We start from the raw sequence: 27880 nt of genomic DNA on the forward strand, positions 1-27880 counted from the left end.
GTGTTAAATAGTTTGAAAGTGAATATCAAATTAATAACGGAACTAACAGAAATCTCTAATTGTTGAGGGAATAAAAATTGAGGTATTAAATTGTGAATAAAACTCAAATTTGCTCTAAAATAAACTAACGGCAGCATCTAGAATTTACAGGAGACCGTCACCAACTCCATTTTGCTTTTCCAACAAATCACAATTAAAAAATATTAGGATCCAAACACCAACTTCAGGAGACGCCGTCGTTTCGAACGCCGGTGCCTCCATTAACCACCCATTCTCTCTCTAACTAAAACAAACAATGAAACGACGTTCAGGCTTCTCTCTGTCCGTCATCGTCGTCGTTTTGGCAATCACTTTCATTTACTTTTCAACGCTCTTTGTTTTCGTAGAGAGTTGGTTTGGTCTTATGACCTCGCCGGGGATTATAAACGCCGTCGTTTTCACCGCTATGGCTTTCATGTGTGTTCTTAACTATTGTTTGGCTATCTTCACCGATCCGGGTCGGGTCCCGTCCGCTTACGCGCCTGATATTGAAGATGCTGATAATCCTGTTCACGAGATCAAACGCAAAGTACAGTAACAAATAATAATTCTTTATAATTTTGTTTGTTCTTTCTTTAAAATGTTTGATCTTTTGATAATTTTGTTGCATGGTTTTTCTTTTTTGGTGAATTTAGTGGATCTTGATTGATAAAAGAAGTCAAAGGGTATTTTTTTTATCATAATTTTAGTGGTTAGACTCAAATTGGTGTTAGTAATTTGGCAATTGTTAGTTTTCTGAGTGTATAAGTTTGGTGTTAGTAATTTGAAAATGATTGTTAGTAACGAACTTTATGATGTTTAAATGGAAAAATGACCTTTCGTGTTCAAAATGTCAAGTGTCCGAAACGTTTTCGAAATGGGACACGTTGATTAATTGAAGTGTCCGTGCTACATAGATCTTTAGGATTTGTTGGCTGAAACTTAATCTCAGTTATCCATCATATTAGGGTTGTTGATTTGTCAACTTGTCATCTGAGATTTTGAGTTGATATGGGTTTTTCACCCGTCGTCGTTAATTTTGGACGTTTGTATATCTTAGATGCAGGGATGATTAGTAATTGACGAAAGTACTCGTCGGTTTTTTCTTGTTGCAATGCAACAAAACTAATGTCCCTGAAAATGAACAAATTGAAACAGATGCATTGTACTATATCGGCTTAATACATAATTTGACCCCTAAACTATACCATTTTATTCTCTGCGACCTCTAAACTAATTTCGTGTTCTTTTGGACCTCTTAACTCTTTTTTTTGTTCTATTTAACCCCTCACACGGAATGTGCAAACCACGCGCGATGACGTGGATAGAATTGCTGACATAGCTTTTCTGACATGGGGTTAAATAGAATAAAAAAAATAGTTAAGAGGTTCAATGGAACACTAAAATAGTTTAGAGGTTATAGGGAATAAAAGGGTAAGGTTTATGGGTCAAAAAATATATTAAGCTTAAATATTTTTTATTTAATTTAAAATAAAAAGTGATGTACTTTACATATTATTTGAAAAAAAATCATCTAAGGCTTTAAATCATGAAATTTAGCGTGTTTTCCAATCTTAACACAAATTTTAAAAATTCAGAATTGATTTGAAAGTTTGAAATTGCAAAAAATTAAAAGCTGGCGTATTAAAATTGAAAATTCGTGAAACACACTAAAAATTATAATATTTTAAAAAATTTAGTCTTTTTTTAATATTATCACAGTATAGTAAATTTATATATTTTATAATATCGTTAAAAACAGACAAACTTCATTTATCATTATTGAAATGTAAACAAATAATTACATGTACAAAAAGTTATATTATATAATTATTTGACTAAATTTCAATATTATTTTATTTTTCTAGAAAATTAAATGGATAAAAATTAAATAATTGTATTTTGGAGAAGGTTAAATGGGTAAAAATTAAAAGTTTGAAGGTGTAATAGGAAAAAAAATAAATTCAGGGGTCAAATAGAACAAAATAGTGTAGTTCGTGTGTTCAATAGAACAATTTATACTTTTTAATTATCCTTCACGCGCTTCAAAGCGTTTGAAAACACGCGCTTTTGCCACGTTGGAGGAAAAAGGTCAGATCGGCAAAAAAGTTGCAGTTGACGGGTTAAATAGAACAAAAAATAAAGTTAACAGGTCCAATAGAATATCAAATTAGTTTAAGAGTCTCAGAGAATAAAAGTGTATAGTTTAGGGGTCAAATGATGTATTAAGCCGTACTATATCTGTATCTGATTTTGGTTTTGTCATTTCGGAATAGTTATTCTTGGATTGATGCAGTAACGAACAACGAATTCTTAAATAATGGTCTGAAGAGATGAATTCCTTACAGTAGTCTTTGTTTATTAAGCATGTGACAATTGATGGTTTGGACATTTAGCGAACTCTTACCAGTCGCTTCTCCTTGTTCAAGCTTACAATATATGCTTGTTCAATTTACAATGGATGGTTTGCGTTTCATTCGCTATCCGAATAAATGGAACTTTTAGAAGTTTTCTTTTTATTGGGTTATTGCAGTCCTAATCTTATGATGTTACCACTTACCATAATAAATCGTGTTTGCTTTCCGACATTGTGATTGTTCTAGAGTGAACTCTTTCCAATGAGTTACTCACAACTGCTGCATTGGTTTTTCTTTTCTAGTGTTTAATTATCTATCATGCAATTGTTATCTAATCTATGAATGTTTGCAGGGGGGAGACTTGCGCTATTGCCAGAAGTGTTCTCACTATAAACCACCCCGTGCTCATCATTGTCGTGTTTGCAAAAGATGCGTATTGCGAATGGTATGCGGGATCTATGCTTTTGTTGATGTCTTATTGCAAATATCATTGATTAGTTAGTTGAAGTGCTGCCTGTTGATTGTAAGGATCATCATTGCATTTGGATAAATAACTGCGTAGGCCACGCAAACTATAAGGTGTTCTTTGTGTTCGTCGTCTATGCTGTGATTTCCTGCATCTACTCCCTGGTATGTCAATATCTTTCATTTAAGCCTGACTTGAAATGTGTTGCTTGCTATACTTTTTTTTTTGGTCTGGTGGAGCTCTATTGTTGCGATGTTGACATCATTGACTAGCAACTCATCATAATTATTATTCTTAATTGTACTACAAAATTTCAGGTCTTGCTTGTTGGCAGTCTAACTGTTGAACCTCAAAAGGATGAGCAGCAAACCGGTGGTTCTTTCAGAAGTATATATGTATGCTCAGTTAACCATTCTAAAGTCCTAGCTAGCACTTAATTGTTTGATTAATTGCACTTCAGTTGATACTTTCAGGTTATATCTGGGTTGTTGTTAATCCCCCTAACTATAGCGCTTGGAGTTCTTTTGGGTTGGCATGTCTACCTCATTCTGCACAATAAAAGCACCATTGAGGTCATTAGAAATTAACTGTTTTTGTTGTTCTTTTATATCTGTTTGTAAAATTTCTTTTGGAACTCGATAAGAACTATTTTGGGTATTTTGACAGTATCATGAAGGAGTAAGAGCCATGTGGCTTGCGGAGAAAGGAGGCGATGTCTATAAGCATCCATATGATATTGGAGCCTATGAAAATTTGACAACGGTAATAACCTATGCTCCTTTTTCTTTTATTAATACAAGCAACCAATGATGCTTCTTTAGAAAGCTTTAAAAATTTAAGAATTTGGTCTTTAGCATAATTACTAAAAATTAATGTGCGACTGCTTTGATTGATTCCTTCCTTCTGCTGCTTCATAAATGAAAAGCAGTTGTTTTATTTTATGCAATGCTCTATTACCTAAGTTGGTTCTATAGTATAACGTTTTCTGTATTCTAGACTTTAGACAGATGGTATCATGCACTTCTAGAAAACGTGAAAATTTACTATTGCATGCTGTAGGCAAGTAAAAACCGCAAGTCTATTTCTTTGCTGCCTGTCCTGTTGTCGTGCGTAATTGGTTTCCTAGATTTGGTTTTAGTTTGTTGCGGTGCTGTGTATTTTCCTGGGCGTTGATCCAGTTTCAGATTTGTCATGAAAGTGATTTTCTATGGTATTCGTGAACAATGTAAATCTGAGGATTAAAACAATCAGAGAGCTGGTCATTTTAACTAAACCACATAGAAGGCTAAAGACTATTTCTGAATATGATGAATATGCATGAGTCAATAGACCTCTAAGATTTTATTGTACATCTAATAACTGGGATTGCTTCAGGTACTGGGTCCAAGTATTTTTTGTTGGGTGTGTCCCATTTCAAGACATATTGGTTCAGGTCTTCGCTTCCGAACAGCCTATGATTACTCTATTAACGGGTCTTCATCCAAATGAAGTTCCATTTTACTGGGTTGTCTCATCACACTTGCATGGCTTGATGTCAAATGTCTCAACTGTCAAATTGTGGGTGAATGTCGATGTTGGGACTCCTTCAATTGGCTTAGTTTCGAGGGATGAAAAAATTCTTTAGCAAAACCACAGTAGTCTAGAAAATGCTTGCTACTGCAGAATAGAGCGGCACAAGGCAATGAATCAAACATGAAGGCCCTATCCTTGTGACAGTTGAAATTAAGGTGTGCAGGTTGTGAAACAATTGTACATTTTCAATTTTTTTTCTGATTCAGCTGCGATAACGTAGATCATGTAGGGCTGACAGTAGTCCAGTTAGTATCTTTGTAAGGGTAATAGAATCCCTGCTTACCGTCAAGAGTGTAGAAAAGATGATAAAGAGTTTGATTAGGACAACAAAACTGTGAATTCTGTAACATCAAACAATAATCAAAGTTTTGAAACAATTTTGGTTTGCTTCTGTGTCAATTTTCTGCGTTCATAATGAAATCTCCAACAATACATGGTTGGCTTGCATTTTTTATTTTCATAACTATGAATTATCATATGTAATAGAGCTGCTTGTTTAATCTTTTCTTCAGCATTATTAACAAACCCAGATGTAAAAATCTCATTTCCATCAGCGGAGAGTGGATCTTGCGGCAGCGAAATTGAAACTTTGGTGCTAGGATGGTCATGATCAATGTAAATACCATAATATTTAAAAGTGCTAAAATGACCCTTAAATGTGAAGGGTTTTATAGTTTATAAAATTAAAATTGAGGTACTAAATCATTTGATTTTTAAATAAGGGGTATCAAACTGTAAATTATAGTAATAAATATGAGAAGGCTTAGAGTAATTTGCTCGTAAATTTATAGAAGATAATTGCTTCTTCCTTGTATTTTTGTTTATTGTTTAATCCAAAACCAGCTGGTTTTGTAGCCTCCACCTACGGGTGATTTCCCCAGCTCAACGAAAGGTCATGACCCATGGGTCTAAAAAATGGAACCATGTCCCACAAACCCACGTGGGTCTTATCTTTGTCATCACCCTACGCGCCTATTTCGAGGTGGCAGCATGTGGTTAGTTCGTGTTACAAACGCTTCACACAGTTAATAACAGATAAGGGACTGCTAAGATGCAAATGGAAAGCTACAGAATTAGTTAGTGGTGTTTTAACTTTTTATAATCTATCAATTTAGTATCTCAACTATTATTTTAATTAATTTAGTCACTGAACTTTGAATTATTCAGATTAATGACGTATTTGACTCAAAAATTAGGAAAAAAATTTAAATTAGCCCCCAATTAGTGAAAAATCTGAATTTGTGCCTTGCAGTTCACAGAACACTTCTATAAAATTGATAATTTAATTAAATAAAATAAAATTAATTCATTATAATTTTTATGTAATCGCTCCATATATTTAAGGGATTTGTTTTTCTTTTTAATGCATCATATTATAATTAGTTAGAGTATATATAATATTTAATCACTTAAATATATGGAGTAATTAATATTTCTATGATTTGATATAAAATTATTCACAATGCCTGTTATTTTGCGCCAAAAAGTATAATGTTGTACTAATATTTTTGAGCTATTTAGCCTCATTAAAATATAAATTACCATATTCATACAGCTGTTAATGTTGAGTGAGTAAAAAGAGAGTTGATGCATTGAACTGACAAATTAGAAATACGTCAGGCACCTTTATTCCTTCCTATTGGTACCATGTCTCGCTCTGACTCTCACTAATATCCAACTTTATTTTATTTTTCAAACAGAGGGATATCCTACTTCTAGTTTCATTTTTCATAAACTGGATTTTTCTACAGCCTGAGAATTCATAAATGGATGAACAAGATAACCAAAGCCAATCTGAGATCAACAGGTTTTTTTTTTTTTTTTTTTTTTTTGCTTTATTTTGATTTATACAGCACCCAAAATGTCGATTTGCAATATATTATGATGGATATCTTCTGCTTTAAGCTTAGAGCAAGGTTAGACTTTAATTTTGTGTTTTATTTTGGCAAGCAAACAAATTTTTATAGAACTATAGATCATATTTTTTTTAAGGAATGATAAAGAAATTATGAAAGGAGAAGTGTTAATTAGTTGTTTCTTGAAGAAATCTAGTCTTTTATTATGTGATTCATTCAGTTTGTTTCATGGTGGTCTAATCTATAAGGTGGAATTAGAGTAGAGAATTTTTTATTTTATTTTTGATAATTGGAGAGGGGGAGCGCTTGTGGGAGGATTTGAACCACGACGCTGACGGTTTGCTTTCAGCTTATACCATTTGAGCTACAACTCATTGGTAGAGTAGAGAATTAGAATGCCAATTTCTTGTAATAATACACAGAAATAGAAATGCTGAAACGGTAAACCTTAAGACTAAAATTAAGCCATTAGTGAAGAATTTAGCTTTGTCAATGGAATTACATATACTTAATAGACTGATTTAATTAGAAGGATAAATTCGAAATACAATTGTAAAAGTTATCTAGAAATCCTAACGCGTCGTCACAAATACATTTCCTTAAATGGACAACTAATAGAAAATGGAGGGAGTATTGAGTTTCTGAGTTGCAAAAGCTATTTTAGAAACAAAAATAGAGTACCAAAATATAAAATTCGATAAGTTTCCGTGCAATATATAGTGCTACAATTGTTGACGATTTACATTTGTTAGATGCTTTCTATCTGTTTGTACCATTGCAAGTTTAGTACTCATACATATTGTGTGCTTCTGCCTGTTTTCTTATTATTCTTTTCAGCTATCGTTATGATAAAGAAATGAATGGGAACATGTTGGACTTGAACAAAAAAAGAAAGTTGCAGGCTGAGCAACTGATTTTACCTCTCTCAAAGCATAATTGCTGGGAACATCGCATAATTTTCAGGCCAGTTTTGGTGTTGGAAGAAAACCGAGTAGAAGACGGCATGATCACACACTTTATTCAAGAAAATGCTAGAGAAGATGGTTCAGATCCTGAATCAGCAAAGGATAGCAATAGTTTTGTTGGTGATTCTTCTGACTCTGCCATGTCTGTACAGGGTGAAGCAAAATTTGAAACAAAGGTTTCAATTGGGCCTTCCACTTCATCTTCAGCAGGGACGGAAGGTTCCGGAAGAGACGAAATGGCTTTTGTAGCAGGGAAGCAAGACCCTTACCTTCAATACAATGAACTACAACATCCGAATGTTGGCGAGCACACTGGAGAATTCGGAATGACTTCTGATTATATGTGCTCTGAACATGGTAATGAGGGCATTGAACTATATACAGATAAAGATCTTGAAGATATTTTCTTTTCCAACCCGGCCGATCCAAATACGTTTGTCCTGTCTTCAGGAAGATGGCCTGTTAACCAAGGTAATTTCGCCTCGCATGCTACTTTCTAGCAGGATTACAGGAAAACTAACCAAGTCTTGCATTGTAGTCCTTTGTTTCCATTTTCATGCACGCTTCTGAAACTCTACATATTTTATGTTTATAATGAATTCTTATAATAAAATGTCATTCACTGTTTTTCATTTCAACGTTTCTGTTTCGGTGCAACATAGCTTTGTAGGTTCATCGTCGATTTTATTTGCATAAATGGCTTGTTAAACTCTGTATGAGTAGGTTCTTTTATGATTCTTTGTTAACCAAGTTGTGTTATGAATGCAGAAGCTGAAGCAGGCACTATAAAACCGACAATCGATCAAGAATTTGAGCAGTATTTTTCGATGCTCATGCTGTAGTAGGGATCCCTTGGTTGTATGTATAATATTTATAGGTAAAAACTTGTAGTTGTATCTCATGTATAAACTCAAGTTGAAATGAAATACGGCTTCTTGTTCATGCTTATTGAACAATCTTAATGATTCTCACTGTTTTTTCAGAATTTTAATTTGGCTCCAAATTTCTTTGATTTTATTTTTTGTAGTAGTGGCAGTGATATTACCATTTCATTTCCTTATTTAAAGATGTGTTTCTTTTTCCAATTTTCAAGAAAATCTTAATGATTGCAAACAGAATTCCTCAAAAATAAAAAATAAAAAAAGATTGCAAAGAGAAGGGCTGAGAGGCATAATATGTTTGATCATTTCATAATTGTCCTTTTTGATCATGTGCTGTCCTACTACTTACCAACACTTTGTGTTGTAATTTACATATTTTATTGTTGTTTATAGGCAAAAGGCTCACTTCAGCCCCTGAGGTCAGACCGAAAGAATTAATAAGACCTTAAGCTCGAAGATAGCTCACTTTAGCCCCTAAAATTGTCCAAAATGGTTCACATCGCACCACCGTTAGTTTATTCCGTTTAAATGATGACGTGGCCTTTAGGAAAAAACTCAAAAACATCCTTAATGTTTAAAAAATTTACCAAATCTATATTTTTGATTTTTTTTAACCATTTTCAACCTCTTTTTCATTTAAATATATCTAATTAAATAATTTTTAAAATTAAAATATCTCTTTAAACAATCGAAACTCAATCAAACATTTCGAAACCTAATTAAACGTTTCGAAATTCAATCAAAACAATCAAAATTCAATTTAAATCTAATTCACCTCCCTGCTACTACACACCAGCACCACTATAATCTTCGGCAAAAAAAATTCCAACCAAAAATCAAATAAAAATAAAAAAATTTAATAAAAAAATAATATTTTTTAATTTCCTCTTCCACCGACTGCCGGAATTTATTTCCGGCGGTCTTCTCCATCCTATTGTTCTTCCCATGGGAAGAACATGAAGAATCTTGTTCTTCCCATGGGAAGAACAGCCGATCTGTTCTTCCCAAGTTGGGAAGAACAGCCGATCTGTTCTTCCCAAGTGGGAAGAACAGATCTGTTCTTCCCACTTGGGAAGAGCAGCCTTTGTTCTTCCCACTTGGGAAGAGCAGTGGCTGTTCTCCCATGGGAGAACCGGAGAAGACCGCCGGAAGAAATATCCGGCGGTCGGTAGAAGGCGGTGATATTTTTTTTTTTAAATAGATTCGAAAAATATTCGATGGGTTTTACGAAATTTTAATTTTAGTTGATTTAATTAGTTTTAAATTGAATTTTGATTGGTTTAATTGAATTTTGATTTGTTTAATTGAATTTCGATTTGTTTAATTAGGTTTTGAAGTGTCTAATTGAGTTTCGATTGTTTTAATAAATATTTTAATTTTAAATATTATTTAATTATTGATATTTAAATGAAGAAGAGGGTGAAAATGGTTAAAAAAAGTTATAAATAAAAAATTGGTAAATATTTTAAACGTTAAGGATATTTTTGAACTTTTTTCATACGTGCCACGTCATCACTTGACAGAAAACTAACGGTGTCAAATTTTTCGGTGGGATGTGAACTATTTTGGACAACTTCAGGGTCCAAATTGAGCTACCTTCGACCTTAGGGTCTTATTAATTATTTCGGTTTGACCTCAGGAGCTAAAGTGAGCCTTTTGCCTTGTTTATACTATTTTTCTGTTACATTATTTGTTTTTCTTTGTTCTGTTTTTTTTCCTATTCATTTGAAGCTGGATAGAATTTACAAAAATGCATTTATTTATCTTTCAAGGAAAAAAGCTAAAAAAACAAAAGTATATGCACCAGCCGGGAATCGAACCCGGGTCTGTACCGTGGCAGGGTACTATTCTACCACTAGACCACTGGTGCTATCGAGGTTAAAATGCGTCTTTTATCTTAATATACAATAGATTCAAAGAAACAAATAATGTTTGAAATAATATACATCAGATACAAAGAAAATTAAAATGTTAAAATGTACTTTCATAATTTCATTAATTGGTTAAAATAAATAAAACTATATCTTTACGAGTTATTAATACAACAAATTCACTATAGATAACTGTTTTATATATGTATTCCTTAGATTTATGAAATGTAAAATCAAGTATATCTCTCATAAATTAATTAACTTCATCTACAATTAGAACCTCCAACTTAAATTTCATCATAAGTAATCCAAAATTTGTATACAAAGTTCGAAATAAAAAACTTGAGTTGTCAATATAGTTAACAGATTTCATCAATAACTCCATATAAGTAACATTTTGAGCAATCAATCTCTACATTTTAATTTCAACATTAATCATGATTTAAATTCTTGATTATGACAAATTATCAATTAGTTTCTTTTCTTCGCTCTCATTTCACGAGTTTGGGTTTTCGGCGGCTTGGAGAATAGGGTAGAATGTTAGACTTTATTATATAGTAGGGAAAAGGGTCATTTATGCCCCTATGGTTTATCTCCAGGATCAATTAAGCCCTCAACATCCGGAAAGGTTCAAATATGCCCTAACGTTTTAAAATGTTGACAACCAAACCTCTAATTTTGACGTATAAATAAAACGTTAGGGGTCTGGTTGTCCAAATTGGGGGCCTGATTGTTCATTTTCTACGACGTAAGGGGCATATTTGAACATTTTTGTACGTTGAGAGTTTACTTAATCTTAAAGTCAAATCTTAAGGGCATAAATGACCCTTTTCTCTATATAGTATAGTCGTACAAGGAGAAAACATTGAAGGACTGCTTTTTTAACTGGATAGTAATGAAGACAATTTAAATATGTAACTTGAAGAATTTAAACTACAATTTGTAATAAGGGAAAAAATGTTTAACAAGTATTAACAAAAATATGTACCCAAACAGTAACCATAATCCAATAATATATTAATCTAAAACCTAATTAACAAAACACAAACAAGAAAAACACAATAAATTGAACAAACAATATTCGCTAATTGATTAAGCCCAAGCTTCCCGTCTTCGAGAAGGCATATTGCAAAGCAGAATTAGATCAAGATCCGGCGGTTGAAAATACCCGTTCAACGGTGGATCCCGCTTAGCTCCGGCCACAGCTTTCTTTCTCGGAGGCGGAGGGCAAACAAAAACCACTGGTATCCTGCACTCTCTACTCCTCGGAGTTGTGCACTCGTCTTCTCCGCCGCAATCACATCTCTCGCCGGAATTCATTTTGATTTTTAGAATTTTTGAATGCCAAAATTGGAAGTTATGCAGAGAGGGAAATTTTGAAAATTTGAAATTGGGGAAAAGTGGGGGAAATTAAAAAATTTGGTGAGAATAAGTAGAGGAGAGACGTGGGTGTTAGAGGAAAATTGGAGGTGGACGTGGGCTGATTTTTATCGCGTTTTATTCGTTTTTCTTTGAAATTGGCGGCAGAAGCAAATTCAGTCGGTGAATGCGCGGGAAATGTTTTGGTTTGGGTTTTAAATGTAATTGGGTTGTGGGCTTACTTTTAGTTAAAATGGGCTTGTTTCAAACTGACATATGGGCTGTTTTTAAAATTTACGGAGTTCAGTTTTGATCGAATGTGTTATCTTCCCTATCTATCCAAAAAATGTAATTTAAGTATAAAAACAATTAACCGATATTTTATAGATACTAGTGTCGCTTTACGTGTTTTATATGTGTCTCGTAGTGTGACTCGTTAAATAATAATTACTATTTTTATTATGGATTTGGATAATTACTTTTATTATGTTTAATTAATAATTATTTTTATAATAAATTATATTTAAATATAAAATATTAAATGATAATTAAAATGACAATTAATGAAATATATTTTATTTTATTTGTAGACAATAAAATAATTTTAAATTTTAAGTAAAATAATAATTTATTAGAAGTAGTTTACCTTCGTTTGAATTCTAGATGATTAAATAATAATTAAGTAGTAATAATTAAATATTTAAAATTTTATTTTAATCATTACTCTAGAAAATTATCTTAGCATAGAATTATAAGTAATTTATTTTAATTGGTACTTTAACTCTAATAACTATTTTAAAAGTTTTTTTAATTAATAATTATATTTTAAAAAACATAAAGGGATTATCATAAATGTGTTTGTCCTCTCCCCCTCAATCCGTGCTTTTATATATAGTACAGATATATGCAGAATTTTATTGATGTTTGAGAAAATTACTCTAATGCTCTTCAAATGTAATATACTTTCATTTAACTTAGTTTATTAATACAATTATATTGACTGAATGACTAAAACATTACTAATAAAAATAAAAATAAAATATCTTATCATTTGATTTATAAAAAAGATGGATGGAATTTTGAATTATGATATATGAAGAGTATCAAAAAGATTTGCTCTCAATTTTTTATTAATGTTTTTGTAAAATTTTGTTGATTTTCAGTAATATATATTAAATAAATAAATGCATTGTTCTTTCATTCAAACAATGTAAAATTACATATTAATATTTCATGGATATTCATTGATATTCCATAAATACTATATACTGATATTCAATAAAAATGTTTTTAGATATTTTATTGATGTTTATTTAATTTTGTTCATTTTATTATAAATGTAACATTTTTACATCCATTCAAATTTAGAGGGGCGAAGGTAGGAGCGAAGATTGCTGGCCGTCGTCTCCCATCTATTGGCTAGTGACCATCTAGGATTATATATTTTAACTTTTTTTTATATAATTATATATTTTTACTTTAGTTTTATCAGTTTTATCATTGGATAATCATTCAATTGTAAAATGTTGACAAAGTAATTTTTATTTGAATTGTTTTTGCAAAAGAACCCATCCTGAAAAAGAGTAATTAAAATTAGCACTAATTTATTTGTTTGCACGACAAAAATATATTAATTCAAATGCTAAAATGAAGAAACTAATAAGATCTGCGTATTTCAATTATTTATATGTAAATGTGCATTAATAATACAGCTTAAATTGTAAAAATAAGAGTTATAACTTTTTTTTTCTTATCTTTTTTTCATTTTGTAAGTAATATAGATATAAATATAAATTTATATTATTTTCATATTTGTTTAACCACATGTTAATCCTTGTACATCTTTTAAATCTTGAACGTTCATGTTTGAGTGATAACATGTCAGAAGAAAAATTAATCAAGACACATAAAATCAATCAAAGAATAAAATAAAATATTTAAATGTCTAAAATTATAAACTATTCGAAAGAATTTAAATTTAGTCAAAATCAATTAATAAAAAATGACTATATAAAGCCAATATCCAACAAAGTATGTTCTGAGTTAATTCAAAAATTTGTCAATTTACAAGTAAGACACCGGCACAAAGAATTATAAAATTATAAAATAGAAACAATGTATCATAAAAATTTAATATTTTAAAAATAATAAATTACTATAATTATTAAAATATAATTTTTTTTATTAATGAAAAGATAGTGTATTTATAGATTTTGACATTTTTATCTTAATTCTTTTTATATTTATTATTTAATAAAATATTTATTTGATTTCATGCACACAGAATTACGCCTAATTAACTACAGTTCAAATAATATAAACGCTTAACAATAAACCGGTAGATTTTAAATTCAATTGCTCCTATAAATTTTCTTGTCAATTATAAAAAAAAAACAATTTACTATTTGTACAATCTAATTCATAAAAGTAATACTAGTAAAAATTATCCCTAAATAAATTGGCTTCATCTATATTTTCTTAAATCTCCAAGGTGGATTTGTTAGTTCGTTATTCTCCAGATCCATCTCTCTAGGCTAGCCCCTCGGAAACACCACCACAAGCCAAGGGACAGGTTGAACCGCTCCCATTCTTTACACGTGAAATTCAGACCAACATAATCCCATACACGTGTCATTCAAAGGGTTGACTTTCGAACATAAGATAGAGATTGATTTGGTGTTCTTCTTCATAAGCTTAAACCAGACCCCACTTGTTTTGGTTTTGGTTTTTGTATTGTTAAGTTAACCGACGGCCGCCCAGCAAAACACAAAACCTACGCCCACTTCTGACAGTCAACCTCACAAAACGACGAAAGCAGAGGTTGTCGTTTTGCATGGCTTTTGTTTTTATGAAATTTTGAAATATCAAAAGTCAAAGCCAGATACGGACATAACTTCCCTCACTTTGAAGCAACCACTCATAAAAATAATGTTCTAACATAAAACTTAAACTAATCTAAATTAAAAATAGATTTAACAAATTCTTATATTTTAACAACTAGCCACTGCTCTCCTAGTTTCATTACAAGAATTATATCTCTCATAAGTAAGATTATTTATTCTATTTGATATTTTTTAGTTAAAAATTTTGATTTCTTGAATTTCTAATTCAAAAAGGACAAGTATTCAAATTTTTATGCATGCAAGATTTGAGTTTGGTGATTTAAATTTTAAACCTAGAAAGAATTTCAAGTAGTTGTTACAGATTTAATAAGTTTTAAGTATATGCATAATATATGATGATCAATAATTAATGTAATTTATTTAGCTAGCTATCCAACTTATGCAAAATGTAGGCTCAACTGCCATAAAGAATTTAGAAAAAGTTATATAAACCAAATGATAGTTCCAAATAGAGATTAGTGATAAATGCATACACTTAAATATAATATACTCCAAATGTTCCATTATTTTATGGTTGACTGTTGCTTGGGCTGAATGGGGTCATGAGATGAGGTAGCATATATATATATATATATATATATATAGGTCCACCTTTATTCATCAGTCCCATCATCACACAAATAAATCACTTGTAAAATTACTAAGGACAATCCATCTATATATAGATTAGAATCTTTGGCATTATTTATGTAAGTAAACTTTTAGATATATTATATTATAGTTATATATTATGTTCATCCCTCAACAAAAACAATTAAATTTAATTATATTTATAAATTACTTTTGGCTAGATAATATTTTATTACTAATTTTTATTTTTTTGATCAATTTAAAAAAAAAATAAACTATCTGATTTGTCAAATTTATAAATTAAAATAATTATACTTAAATTCAGTCATAGTTATAAAATTATTTTTACTAACAAGTAATTAAGTAGTTTTGGTTGGACTAGACACGAATATATTTATTCAAATTTATAAAACTGTCAAAAGATTATCTAATTTTTTTTAAAATATATTTAATAAAATGGTCAAAATTATGAATAAAAAAAATAATGTTGCCTTAATTTAATTTTAATATAATAATTATATGTGATAGGATTCTATATAAATTATATCAACTGCGATCTTTTTTTTATGAATGCCAACTACGATCTTATATAAATATAATTATTACTTATATGATAATACAACTTTATAATGATGTTAATAATATTGATTAAATTAATTAAATTATAAACATTCAATTATAGTTTTATATATACTGATGTATCAATAAGTGGAAGAACGAGTCCTATTTAATATGAAGCTATTAACCCAAAGTTTTCCAACAATTAATTATTTGTTCAAAATCATAGTCCGTTGGTTACTGTTTAAATGTAAACATGGTACATTTGATGTCAATTACCAAGGCATGCAGATGCAGTTCAGAAACTATGTCTATACCGCCCTCATCACCAATATTTATGAGGTGGTCTCCCATTTTGCCCAAAATGTTCTGTTGTAGGTCACGGAAGTTTTAACATAACGGCTATTATAGATCAATTTGTTATACTCCTCAATTTTAAAAAAAACTTTGGTATTTTTTGGGTATTGCTATTCGCCGCCCCTTTTTACTTAGCACCGCACAGGCGAAAGACATTTTTACCCTTTAGCAAAATTTCAAAAAAAAAAGTTCTCTCAACTCATTCGAACACACTCGAACAACTACGTAAAAAGTCGAGTAAAATGACGGATAACGAGTATAATTCGTCGGGAAACGAGTACCGACAGTCGGAAACAAGTTTTCCCGGCTTTTCCGAGGTAAAAATTAGTTATTTTAAATTTTTATTTAAAATTTGTGAAGGGGGACGATTGAATTTCACGTCCTCTCCAGAGGAAGGGACGCCAGAGTTTGCCGTCCTCTCCAGAGGAGAGGACGTGAAATGCAACGTCCTCTCCTCTAGAGGGGACGCCAATTTTGGGCGTCCCCTCTTCTAGAGAGGACGCCGGGCGTCTTCTCTAGAAGAGAGGACGCCCAAAATTGGCGTCCCCTCTAGAGGAGGGGACGCCCAATTCCACGTCCCCTCTTCTAGAGGGGACGTGGAGTTGGGCGTCCCCTCCTCTAGAGGGGACGCCCAACGCCGGCGTCCTCTCCTCTGGAGAGGACGCCGGCGTCCCCTTTTCCGGCCGCGACCGAAACGTCGCGGCCGGAAATTAACTAATGCTAAAAAAAAACGTTGAAATGATTTTTTTTTAATAATTACAGTAATTTTTTATTCCATATTATTACGACTTTTTATTACATATTATTTCGATTTGTTAAACGTAAGTATTTATGTTTTGCAGGTTGATTTAGAAGATTATGGCGGTGATGGAATTGATTACAGCGATTGGTTTAAGCTAGATCATGGGTTTGATAGTGATGTTGAAGCAATTACTTGGGCTAAGAGTACTGCTATAAAGATTGGATTTGAATTAGTCATTTCGTCACATAAGAACGAGGGGAAAAAGAAGCTTCTACGATGTGCTCGGGGTGAGCGTTACAGAGGTTCATTCACAGATTCTGATTCCTTCGTACGGAAAAATACGAAGACAAAAGCGTGTAAGTGCAAATTTAAAATTATTGTCAAATTAGGAAAGACTGCATGGTTTATACTTACAGATCCTGGTATTTCGAGTACACACAACCATGCTCTAGCTGTGTATCCTGAAGGATACCGTCAGATGAGTGGGCTGAGTGGCGAGGCGAAAGAAATTGTGCGAGATATGAGTGCGGCACAAGCGAAGCCGTGTTCTATCATGGCAGCTTTAAAAGAAAAAGTACCATCTGACAACCCTACAATAAAGCAAGTGTACAACTATAGAGAGACTTTGAGAAAGTCTAGCTTTGAGGGTAGAGATGTGGTTGGGCAATTTTATCACATGGCTCAGCAAAATGATTATGTACACTGGACTCTTGCTGAGGAGGATACAGGTGTGTTGACCCATATTTTCATGGCTCATCCTGATTCAGTGAGACTACTTCGTACGTACTACTGGATCATCGGCATGGACTCCACGTACAAGACGAACAAGTACAAGCTGCCTTTTTTTGAGATTATTGGAATGACTCCTTGCAACAAGAACTTCATAATTGCATATGCAATTATGAAGGATGAGACTGAAGGGAGTTACAGATGGGTATTGGAGAGACTGAGGTATTTAATTATAATTATGTTATTTGATATTTTAATGATATTCAAATTCAAATTACTTATTAAATCATCGGGCAATAATGCAGGTGCTTGATTGGGGAACATATTCATCCGAGCGCTATTCTTACTGATCGAGAATTGGGGCTTATGAGACCAGTGTCAGAGGTTTTCCCACGTTCTTCTCATCTACTATGTACGTGGCACATAAATAAGGACGTAGAAGATAGAGTGTACAGAATTAGTGGGAAAAACCAAGAGTTTGCTGAAATTTTCAAGAATAGTACATGGAAGAAAATTATCAGAGCGCCAAGTTTTGATCAATATAACATAGCTGTGGAGCACTTCAGAGATCGGTTTAAAGGTTTTCCAGGGTTGATACAGTACATTGAGGGGACTTGGCTGGGACACAGAGAGAAGTTCGTATCTTGCTGGACGGACTTAGTCCTACATTTTGAAAACACCACCACATGTAGAGTCGAGAGCGCACATGCTCAGCTTAAGCAGTGGCTCAACTCTAGCACCGGTGCTCTGGACACAGTCTGGACGAAGGTCGACAAAGTTATACAGTCGCAGTTGATAGATATCCGGTAACATTCTTCTCGAGTAATATTAGTACTTATACAAACTATGTTGTCATTATTATTAACATAAATGTTTTAAAATTACTGCAGCAAAACACTTGAGGACTCCAGACGGACTATTGGCGTACATCGACGCGGTTTTCCATTTGACAAGCTCTCATGCAGAGTGTCACATTACTGTCTGGATTTAATATCGAAAGAACTAAGGCGTATGCGAGAATTGAGTACCGATGTCTACGATCGCTGTGGTTGTGTGGTTAGATCAACACATCAGATCCCCTGTGCATGTGAGCTGCGAGCGGTGGTCGATTCAGGTATCACGCACCACTTTCATTGAATACTAATATTAAAAATATTAATATTGTTATTGAAAGCTAATATGTGTTATTTGTAGGTAACCCGATCAGCCTTGACAGTATACACCCGTTTTGGACGAAACTTGTTATTCTCGGCGATGGGTTGGACACATCTGCGCAACCCGATTTTGCTGGTTTTCAGACTGAGGAACATCAGTATTTTCACGAGGTCGCCGACGAGGTCATGACTAAGGATCCTTCAGTGTTGCGTGATATTTCTCGTATTGTTCGAGAGCGACTTCACCCCGAAGACTTAGGCTACATGGAACCAGAAGTTAAAACAAATGTCAGAGGTCGACCAAAGGGGAGCAAATCAACGAAGCGGGATCCGAGTCGTCATGAGTACAAGGACCGTGTACCTGGTCGTCCTAAATCTTCCAAAGCTCAGAAAAATCGTACATCCGCGTCAGGTAATTATTATCCACTAATATTCGTTATGTACGTCTACTGTAGTAGTATCCTTGTTATTTATAATAATATTTTTTTTATTTCCCGCAGCTGGTTTGCAAAATGCGGAGGTTATTCCAGGATTCCTTTTACCATTCGTTGACGAGCTTGTGGACGTGCGTGGAGACGGCAACTGTGGATTTCGCGTGGTGGCAAGCCACATATATGGTGACGAGAAGATGTGGGGAATGACTAGAATGAACATTGCAAATGAAATCTCCGCCCACCCTTATCGATACGAGGGTATTTTCATTGATGGGTTGCAAGCGGCCATTACACGTATTAGCTGGGAAGGCGGAGAGTGTGGCCCTAGCTACTGGATGCAGGTATTTAATTGAATTATATAAATTTATCACAAAGTTATTATATTTTTTTAAAAAATGATATTTATATTCTGGCTTATTAAATGGATGCAGGTATTGGATGACTTGTTCCCTATTGCCACTATCTTCAATGCAGCTGTTATTTACATACAAGGCGGGACGCTACAACAGACGCGGTTCTCTTCGTTTACTGTTCTGCCTTTGCATTCCTCTGAGGTTCACTCACGACCATCGAAGGAGATAGTGATATTGTATATTAGTGGACGCGCTCATTTTGTTAGGTTGAATTTGCAGGATAATTTTCCTGTCCCACCAATTCCCACCCTGTGGTTCCAGCACAGGGACCATATTGTTCAGTCTTGACATACTTTATATGCTAATAGGAGAGAGCAATGGGATAGTTTGATAGGTATGGCAGATTGAGTTGATTGTAAAATGTTTATTCGGTAATTATGCTGATTGTGTGTTTTATTATTATACGTGTAATATTTTTGAACTCCACAGTACGTAATATTTAAAAATGTTCATGAAATTGCATAAAAACAAACACGTACATAATATAAAAAAATTCTCTAGAAACTAACATCTAAAGAAAACAAGTCCATAATCAGAAAAAAGTACTAATAATATAAACATACAACATATACTAACAGCACTCAGTCAGCAATGCGCCAAGCGGCAATGACTCTCTCCAACTCCGTGCTGGCCTCCTCCGTCTCAGTCTCCAACTCCGGAATGCCGTCAAATTCGCAGTGCTGTCTATGTTGGGCGGTAATCGTGCTGACTTTTTGGATGAAATGCTCGTATCTGCTGGTCACCAGTGTCATCCACTGTAATACCATAAATAGACAAGTAAATTCAATATGTTAAATATATGTAATATTCACTAAATTATAAAATGAAAACTTACATAATCGTTGTTGCTGCGGGGAGGATGTCGTCGTGGAACATCTCTGTCAGGAAGGATACGGGGGTGCGAATGGCGCTCGAACCAGTCCAGGTAAGCTGGATGGCATCCTCCAGCAATAACGTGGGCTTCCTCAAATCCCATTAACGGCAGCTTGTACATGACCGGAAAAGCGTTCCACATGTCAACCGCAATCGTCACACTCATGTCCACAGAGTACTTGAGTGACTTCCAGGACCTAACAGCCCCTATTGGCCGACAAATTGGCACAGGTACAGTCTGCACATAACCCAGCTGTCGCAGCACCCTAGACGGCATGTACGGCTCGACAATGTCCCGGTACGCTATCCAGCCATAATATGCAGTGTGCTCTATGGTGGCAGCAGGCTCGCCGCCAAAAGGGAGCCATGTGATCTGTTAAAAAATTACAAAACAAAAATTAAAATATAGCAATCGTAATAAAATAAAATTTAGCTAATAAATTAACAAATTTACATACCTCCTCAGCAGTCAGCGTGTCCAAACGAGCTCGCAAGGACCGAAGTCGGGTGGCTGAGCAATCTGACGCAGTAGCACTCCAGCTAGATGCTCGAGGAAGATGAGACTCGATCAACAACCGCTCTCGCTGGGGCCGGAAGCATGGAAAGTACTCATAAATCCATGTCTGCAGCAGTGTCAGACAGCCAGTCAAACCGGAGCAGTCTCCTCTCGATGAGATTCCAAGCTGCCGATAGAGATAAGCTAGTGTAGCTGATCCCCAGGAAACTGTACTCGTATCTGTGACTCCTTCCCGCACCTCCCATATGGTTGCAGGTCTAATCCGATGGCCACTCTTGTCAGTGAATAGAGTGCAACCTAACGTCAACCAGATCCAGGCTATTGCCTCCACCTCTGCAGTACGGTCATGCCTACATAAGCTGATGATCGACTCAATCAGCACACCTCCCTGGGCAAAATGCTTGCTCGTCTTACTCACCAGATCCTCTGGTGAAATACCTAAAATCTGTACGCAGTAAGCCATCAGCTGGGCCTTGTTCGGCTGACCTGAAAACATAATTTCGCAATTTAAATTAATATCACGCAATAGGTACAGTAAATTTCTAGAAAAAATTGGGCAGCACTTCCCCTAAAAATGAGCATCACCCATTTTTCAGGGAAGTCCTGCAAAGAAATTACAATTGGCAAACCAAAACACAATCCACATTAAACAACTAATTTGTCTAAATATTTTATTAAATAACCTAAAACAATTAACTTATCCTAAATAACATTAAATTTACCTAACATAATAATGAGACCTAATTAAAGAATTATTAAATGTAAAAAATATAACAGAATATCGCACCTGAAACCATAGCCCCAGCAACTGGAATCCGAAGAATATGCCACACGTCATGTAATGTGATGGTCATCTCCCCGAATGGCATGTGAAAAGAGTTTGTATCTGGCTGCCATCGCTCCACAAATGCAGAAAGGAGCGGGATATCCAGATGATCAAACATGATAAACGGGAGATGTGATATCTCAGTCCCGTCTATCAGCACCTTAACCTCCTCTGAGGCCGTCTCATACCACTGTCTCAGCTTCTTCAGAGCTCCATGTCTAGTCTGACACTTCAGCACGCCTCTGTCCGCCCCATCCCATAGCCGAGAAGCGACATGCCCGAGAAAACTAGGAATAACAGTGTCATCCTCGGGTCCACCAGGTACTGGACCAGTAACGGTCCACACGTCAACCTCTTCAGGTCGTCTGTTCGACCCTGAAAGTAACATTAAACATAATTAAATTACATTTAATTTTTTTAACAATATTATTAAATTAAATTAATTATAATCATTTAATTATATTTACCTGATGACGAGTCGCCAACGAACCGACCACCTGCACCCTTTTTCCGTTTAGAAATGTAAATTTTTTCACTTGGCTCGTCCTCTGGCTCGTCCTCTGAGCTCACAAAATCATCAGACTCTCTAAGATCCTCAACAGGAATGCGGACGTCATCGGGAGAAGTATGCGCTTGTTTCTTCCGTCGAGCCGAGGCAGAAACTTTACGCGTCGTAACGTGACGGGCTCCCGATCCCCCTAATTCTGGGGCCAAAAACGTCTTCCCCATACGCTTTCCGCCCTGCAGTTATAATAATTTAAATTATAGAAATAATATATATTAAATTAAATAAATTGATTATTTAATTTATTTCAAATAATTATTTATTTTATTTTAAAAAAACAATAATTAGATTTAAATTTTTATTTTTTTTAAAAAAAAAATTCAAATTTCATTAAATTCCGGAACGGGCGTCCGGCGTCCCCTCCGGAAGAGGGGACGCCGGACGCCCACGTCCCCTCCGGAAGGGGGGACGCCGTTTCCGGCGTCCCCTCTTCCGGAGGGGACGCCGTTCGTCCCCTCCGGAAGGGGGGACGCCGAAAACGGCGTCCCCTCTTCCGGAGGGGACGACGCACGTTCCCTCCGGAAGAGGGAACGTGGGAAATCCACGTTCCCTCTTCCGGAGGGAACGTGGGATTTCACGTCCCCTCCGGAAGAGGGGACGCCGGTTTCCGGCGTCTCCTCCTCCGGAGGGGACGTAAAATCCCGTTTTCTCTTTTTTTTAATTGTTTTTTTAAAAAAAAAACGAAATTAATAAAAAAAAAAACTTACCGGAGGTTGTCGATTTCTATCTCGTTCCAAATCCGACATTTTCGTAAAATATGAATTTGTGAAAAGTTGAATGAGTTGAGAGGATTTAGGTTTTTTTTTATGAATTGGTTTTCTATTGAAAAAGTGAAAAGGGTAAAAATGTCTTTCGTCTGTGCGGTGCTAAGTAAAAAGGGGCGGTGTTTAGCAATAATAAAGTCATAAAAATTTACCAACTTTACACGTTTTCTCAATTTAATCACGTTCTTTAAAACTTTTCATAAACATACACCAACTTTCATTTTTTTCCACATTCATACACGGTGTTGATGTGTCACTTATTCATTAGTTAAAAATGACTAACACCTTAGCAAATTGCACCAATTAATAAGTGTCACATCAGCACCATGTATGAATTTAGAAAAAAAAATGAAAGTTGGTATATGTTTATGAGAAGTTTTAAAGAACGTGCTTTAACTGAAAAAACATGTAAAGTTGGTGAATTTTTGTGACATTACTCCTTTTTTTTATGAATAAAAATTTTGGTATTTTTTTATGAATAAAAACTTTAGTATTTTCATTAATAGTAGGTTGTTGTAGCAATTTAGATCAATAGTGGCTCATGTAGCGATAAAAAAATGGCTAAATTTATTTTGAAATTTTTAAAATGTATTGTTTGCTTCATCAGTTCCTTCAACTTTTATTTGATTTTTTTTTTAGATTTCTAAACTTTTATTTTTTTAATTCATATATGCTTTTTTATATACTCATAGTCAATTCAGATTCCTAAACTTTTTTTTTTAATTTTGAGACCCTTTAAATATTTTAGGGTTTTATTTTTTTTAATATATATATATGCTTATTTATATACTCATAGTCAATTATATTTCTATTCTTATATCTACTCTTGGTTGTCTGGCCTTTTACTGCCACATGAATAATTATTGACATAATCTGGCCTTTTACTGCCACATGAATAATTATTGACATAAATTACTATAATAATCTACGAAGTAAAAATGAAAGTTTAGTTGTCAAATTATGACGGATTATTGATTTTGAGAGTCACTGTACTTTGTCAAAGTTGCAAAATAGTCACCGAATAATTTTTTGTTTCAAAATAGTCACTGTATTTTGTGATTAGTAACTTCTGGCGATCACTAAATGAAATCCGGTGACTTTTGTCCTATGTGGCTTGCCAGAAGCTGACTCACACCTTTCTTTTTGTCGGAAAATGTTTAAAAAATTAGGGAAGAAGATGATGATGTAGAAAAATAAGAGTGATATTGACAATGACATGGCAAAGAGGAAGGTGTGAGTAAACTTCCGGCAAGCCACGTAGGACAAAAGTCACCGGATTTCATTTGGTGATCGCCGGAAGTTACTAATCACAAGTACAGTGACCATTTTGGAACAAAAAATTGTTCGGTGACCATTTTGCAACTTTGAAATAGTACAATGACTCCCAGAATCAATAAACCAATTACGACAAACTAAACAATTATAACGGTTCTTTAAGGATAATAACCATTTTAAAAAAAACGCTAATTTAGCAACCGCCTAGAATTCAACCTCTATATTAAATTATATCTTTTTTTATTAATAGTGTGACATATATGCATATAATTTGTTTTTAGAGAAATATATGCATATAATTGAATTAGAATATTAAATCAACATGAAATAATATCTTGATTGGTGACAGAGTAACTATTTTAATTAAAATTAATTTTTTTCTATTTGAGATTTTAATCTAATCATGACATGTCTTATATTAGTAATAAAAATTACTATAATTCTAAACAGTGAACAAAATTAAGGTATTCTTTTAGGAGTAATTGTTTTTTGATAGCCCTTTCAAGAGTAGATATAAAATAGTAAAACCCTAAAATATTTAAAAGGTCTCAAAATTCCCAACTTTTTCTTCATCTACTCCACTCTTTCTTACCTATATCCCTTCTTCAAACATTATATATTACTCACTTCTTATCACTTTCTTTTGGCTTCTTCTTGTGCAAACTATAGTTTCACTACCTACATATTCTTCTTCTTCTCCTTTTGGTTGTAATGCACAGCTAAATTGAGTTGGCGAACAGTAACAACAATGGTGGAAGAAATTCAGACAAATTGGGTTAGTTGTGAAGATGATGATCATGAGCTTATTGTAAGAGAGCTTCTTGATGATGATTCTCCTTTCTTTCTTCATCTCCCAAATCTTCACTCTTCTTCTACTAATCACCAAACTATTAGTAATAAACTCATCTCTACCGTTTATTCTGGCCCAACAATTCATGATATTCAGAATGCTTTATCCTTCACAGCCCCCCACAACAAGAATGATCACTCACCAGCTGCTGTTTCACCACCCAGGTTTCCTATTTTGAGCCCTTTATCATTTGTGGCGGAATTCGAAATTTTATTCATGTGAGGCGAAATTTCTTCTTAGTCGAACTATACGTTGTTCGGTATGTTTTAGACTGAACGACATATTGTTTGACTTAAAATTATTTGATCCCCATTAAAATAATTATTCGATACTCATCAGTTTCGTACATTGCAGTACTGAGCACCCCACCTCGCCTTACCCTACTTCGCCCACTATTTATCATATTAATATACTTAGCCATGATTGGAACTTAAAGGACGGGTCATCGGTTGGTTTTAGTTGTTCTCTACCCTTTAAAATATTATTCTTTAAATTATTTTATTTTATCATTTTCTTCAATCATAAACTATTGTTCTCTTTTGTTACTTTTTTGTTTTCGATTTCTGATTCCGTAACTGTAATTAACATAGGTTTCATATTAATTACTTGTTGCAGAATTTCAATATTTGAAAGGGGTGTGAGCAAGATGGAGAATAACAAGTATACTCTGAAGCTCAAGACCTGTGGCAATGGGATGGCTGACGATGGTTATAAATGGAGAAAATATGGCCAAAAATCTATTAAGAACAGTCCATTTCCTAGGTAATTACTCCTATTTGTTTTTGAAGCTTTTGATTAATTATATTTAAATCTATTGAAAGTTAAAACCGTAAAATTTTGAGTTCAAATTTCAAATAAATTAAATAACTACTATGAAAATATTAATGTGCATGGTTTTTTGAGTTTCATGTGCACCTATAGTATATGGCAAATGAATCTTGTTTTTATTATTATGAATCGTCATTTTCATTTTTCTTGTTATAGTAACTAGTGATAATGTTTTCTAACACTCCTCACATGTCTTTTGGCCATCTTCCTTTGAAGTTTACATTCTTCAAAATATAATATAAATCTTTTAAGTAATTTAATGATTATTTTTCTATGCATCCATTATATATATAATTAACTACAAAAACAATTCAAATTTTTTAAAAATAATAAATATTTTATTAACTCTCTGAAAAACTGAAAATATATGTCAAATTAAATACATTTTCTGGTAATTATCAAATTAAATAATTAGTGAAGCTGAAATCAAATTACTCATAATTTTTCAGATCAGGCTAAAATTACCGATTTAAAAAATTTAGATAAACTTGCAAAAAAGGGGAAAAAATCAGATTAATTTTTTGTACCATAGAGAGATTAGGCATTCAACATAGCATTTAAATCATGCTATATGTTCAACTGTTTCATTCTCTACTCACTTTGTCTTAATTAATTGTCTGCTTCAACTATCTGTATTTAAGAACATGAAAAAGATGGCAATTTAGAAATGTAAATTTTTCATTAATGCATCACAAAAACAACTTGGATCTTTGTCTGCTTTTTCATTTTTATTTACCTAAATTAGTAGTAATAGTCTTGAATTTAATACATTGGTTACAAATCAATCAAAGTAATTAACACCACCGTCAAGTTCAGTAAGCACTAATTGAAAGATTTTAGAGATTTTTTCTTTAATCTTTATAAATAAAATTAAGGGTTAAATGCAAATTAAATTATAAATTTAAGTGTAATTTGCAATTACAACGTAAATTTTAAAATTTTCAAAATCAACCATCAACTTTCATGTTTTGACAAATCAAAACACTGAACCATTTTTCGGGGAACAATCGATGATGTGGACATCATAATATACATTGCCCCGGTAGCTATATAAGCGTTTTTTCAACAAAAAATAGGTTGAAGTTTTGATTATTCAAAAACAAAGTTCATAATTGATTTGCCAAATTTAAAAGTTCTTGCAGTAATTATAAAACACGTTAAAGTTTATGATTTATTTTGCAATTGAAATAAAATTAAAATTAATTGTCTAATACAAAAATCTATAATTTTTTCTATAATTTTTTTATGTAAAATTCCACCTCCTAAATATGAAACGCTAAGTTCATTATTATTTTTAAGATGATGAATTGTTATAAAAAAATATTCTAAAATTATTTCCATAAATTTGTCAATTTCATATTTTATGAGCTTTTATTAAAAGTTTATATAATTCATCAAATTAGATTCCAAACAGTGCCTTGGTGATTTTTATGTTGACATTGATGAAACAGGAGCTATTACAGATGCACAAATCCAAGGTGTAGTGCAAAAAAGCAAGTAGAAAGATCAAGTGAGGATGAAGAGACCCTAATTATCACTTATGAAGGACTTCATTTACACTTTGCCTACCCATTTTTTCTAATGGACCAAACTCATGTTCCCAATAAAAAACCCAAGAAAAGCTTATCATCAGAAGGTGAAGAAGAAGCCCAACAGATCACAGCAGAAAATAGGGCCCAAGATCAAAGCCCATCTCAAACAAATGTAGCCCCAACTGGCCCACTTGATGAATCAGAAGGCCCACAAGGGCTGCTTGAAGATATAATAGTGCCTTTCATGGTTAGAAATCCAATTTCAAATACAAATAATGCATCTTCAGTTTCTTCTTCTTCTTGTTCTCCTCCTACTTCACCTTCTTCACTTTCTTGGTCTCCCACTTTTTCCTATTCATCTTTTGATCTTGCCTTTAACACTTCCATTAATTAGCTTAGTCTACACAATATATATAGGGGCGGAACTAAAGAAGCAGAATGAACGGTCGTCTGTCTGTTAGCAATTATATTTGTTCAATCTTTTCATTTTATTTTTGAATCACCACTCGTTGTTCTTGTTTTATAGTCAATTATATAAATTAATGTAATGATATAAATTTATATAAATGTCAGTATTTACATAGTTATACATAATTATATATTCACTCAAGATTATTATACATATAAAGATGAGTTTATAAAGTA

At 33.3% G+C, this 27880-nt stretch overlaps 6 protein-coding genes and 1 non-coding gene across 8 annotated transcripts; 4 read left to right on the plus strand and 3 right to left on the minus strand.

Moving 5' to 3' along the window:
* The first annotated feature begins 119 nt into the window (after window positions 1-119).
* LOC126687595 (probable protein S-acyltransferase 16) lies at window positions 120-4812 on the plus strand. Its single transcript, XM_050382155.2, has 7 exons — window positions 120-568; window positions 2728-2820; window positions 2904-3005; window positions 3159-3236; window positions 3315-3413; window positions 3508-3603; window positions 4216-4812. Exons 1-7 carry the CDS (start codon window positions 296-298, stop codon window positions 4327-4329), a joined length of 855 nt encoding a protein of 284 aa, XP_050238112.1. The 5' UTR covers window positions 120-295; the 3' UTR covers window positions 4330-4812.
* A 1231-nt stretch (window positions 4813-6043) lies between these two features.
* LOC126662229 (protein FAR-RED-ELONGATED HYPOCOTYL 1-LIKE) lies at window positions 6044-8196 on the plus strand. 2 transcript variants are annotated; one of them, XM_050356179.2, is made up of 3 exons: window positions 6044-6220; window positions 7107-7705; window positions 8003-8196. In XM_050356179.2, the coding sequence occupies exons 1-3, from the start codon at window positions 6180-6182 to the stop codon at window positions 8074-8076; spliced, it is 714 nt and encodes a 237-aa protein (XP_050212136.1). In that variant the 5' UTR covers window positions 6044-6179; the 3' UTR covers window positions 8077-8196. The 2 variants fall into 2 exon arrangements, with proteins under 2 accessions (XP_050212136.1, XP_050212206.1); XM_050356249.2 differs by lacking the exon at window positions 6044-6220 and adding an exon at window positions 6228-6329.
* Window positions 8197-9914: 1718 nt separating this feature from the next.
* Window positions 9915-9985, minus strand: TRNAG-GCC (transfer RNA glycine (anticodon GCC)). Its single transcript has one exon. It is a non-coding gene; the product is annotated as a tRNA-Gly (tRNA).
* An 897-nt stretch (window positions 9986-10882) lies between these two features.
* Window positions 10883-11516, minus strand: LOC126665161 (cyclin-dependent protein kinase inhibitor SMR4). The gene has a single exon (XM_050357872.2). The coding sequence runs from the start codon at window positions 11304-11306 to the stop codon at window positions 11079-11081; it is 228 nt and encodes a 75-aa protein (XP_050213829.1). The 5' UTR covers window positions 11307-11516; the 3' UTR covers window positions 10883-11078.
* Window positions 11517-15845: 4329 nt separating this feature from the next.
* On the plus strand, window positions 15846-19021 carry LOC126661274 (protein FAR1-RELATED SEQUENCE 5-like). Its single transcript, XM_050355124.2, has 7 exons — window positions 15846-16050; window positions 16576-17426; window positions 17510-18010; window positions 18095-18318; window positions 18399-18770; window positions 18859-18959; window positions 19004-19021. The coding sequence occupies exons 1-7, from the start codon at window positions 15976-15978 to the stop codon at window positions 19019-19021; spliced, it is 2142 nt and encodes a 713-aa protein (XP_050211081.1). The 5' UTR covers window positions 15846-15975.
* A 617-nt stretch (window positions 19022-19638) lies between these two features.
* On the minus strand, window positions 19639-22154 carry LOC126678357 (protein MAINTENANCE OF MERISTEMS-like). Its single transcript, XM_050373262.2, has 5 exons — window positions 21889-22154; window positions 21383-21796; window positions 20537-21081; window positions 20041-20451; window positions 19639-19960 (listed from the first exon to the last, which is right to left on the minus strand). Exons 1-5 carry the CDS (start codon window positions 22148-22150, stop codon window positions 19787-19789), a joined length of 1806 nt encoding a protein of 601 aa, XP_050229219.1. The 5' UTR covers window positions 22151-22154; the 3' UTR covers window positions 19639-19786.
* A 2445-nt stretch (window positions 22155-24599) lies between these two features.
* On the plus strand, window positions 24600-27845 carry LOC126679487 (probable WRKY transcription factor 49). Its single transcript, XM_050374532.2, has 3 exons — window positions 24600-25039; window positions 25491-25637; window positions 27155-27845. Exons 1-3 carry the CDS (start codon window positions 24774-24776, stop codon window positions 27627-27629), a joined length of 888 nt encoding a protein of 295 aa, XP_050230489.1. The 5' UTR covers window positions 24600-24773; the 3' UTR covers window positions 27630-27845.
* The last annotated feature ends 35 nt before the right edge of the window (window positions 27846-27880 follow it).

The sequence above is a fragment of the Mercurialis annua genome, linkage group LG1-X, assembly GCF_937616625.2.
Source record: "Mercurialis annua linkage group LG1-X, ddMerAnnu1.2, whole genome shotgun sequence".
Classification (NCBI taxonomy): Eukaryota; Viridiplantae; Streptophyta; class Magnoliopsida; order Malpighiales; family Euphorbiaceae; genus Mercurialis; species Mercurialis annua.

Coding starts and splice junctions, on each gene's coding strand:
- LOC126687595 (XM_050382155.2), top strand. CDS start 296: ATGAAACGACGTTCAGGCTTCTCTCTGTCCGTCATCGTCGTCGTTTTG. Junction 3,237..3,314: donor GTTCTTTCAGAAGTATATAT/GTATGCTCAGTT, acceptor TGATACTTTCAG/GTTATATCTGGGTTGTTGTT. Junction 3,414..3,507: donor ACAATAAAAGCACCATTGAG/GTCATTAGAAAT, acceptor GTATTTTGACAG/TATCATGAAGGAGTAAGAGC.
- LOC126661274 (XM_050355124.2), top strand. CDS start 15,976: ATGACGGATAACGAGTATAATTCGTCGGGAAACGAGTACCGACAGTCG. Junction 16,051..16,575: donor GTTTTCCCGGCTTTTCCGAG/GTAAAAATTAGT, acceptor TATGTTTTGCAG/GTTGATTTAGAAGATTATGG. Junction 18,771..18,858: donor AAATCGTACATCCGCGTCAG/GTAATTATTATC, acceptor TATTTCCCGCAG/CTGGTTTGCAAAATGCGGAG.
- LOC126678357 (XM_050373262.2), bottom strand. CDS start 22,150: ATGGGGAAGACGTTTTTGGCCCCAGAATTAGGGGGATCGGGAGCCCGT. Junction 21,797..21,888: donor CGTTGGCGACTCGTCATCAG/GTAAATATAATT, acceptor TGTTACTTTCAG/GGTCGAACAGACGACCTGAA. Junction 19,961..20,040: donor CCCGCAGCAACAACGATTAT/GTAAGTTTTCAT, acceptor ATGGTATTACAG/TGGATGACACTGGTGACCAG.
- LOC126665161 (XM_050357872.2), bottom strand. CDS start 11,306: ATGAATTCCGGCGAGAGATGTGATTGCGGCGGAGAAGACGAGTGCACA.
- LOC126662229 (XM_050356179.2), top strand. CDS start 6,180: ATGGATGAACAAGATAACCAAAGCCAATCTGAGATCAACAG. Junction 6,221..7,106: donor AGCCAATCTGAGATCAACAG/GTTTTTTTTTTT, acceptor TATTCTTTTCAG/CTATCGTTATGATAAAGAAA. Junction 7,706..8,002: donor AAGATGGCCTGTTAACCAAG/GTAATTTCGCCT, acceptor TTATGAATGCAG/AAGCTGAAGCAGGCACTATA.
- LOC126679487 (XM_050374532.2), top strand. CDS start 24,774: ATGGTGGAAGAAATTCAGACAAATTGGGTTAGTTGTGAAGATGATGAT. Junction 25,040..25,490: donor GCTGCTGTTTCACCACCCAG/GTTTCCTATTTT, acceptor TACTTGTTGCAG/AATTTCAATATTTGAAAGGG. Junction 25,638..27,154: donor AAGAACAGTCCATTTCCTAG/GTAATTACTCCT, acceptor TTGATGAAACAG/GAGCTATTACAGATGCACAA.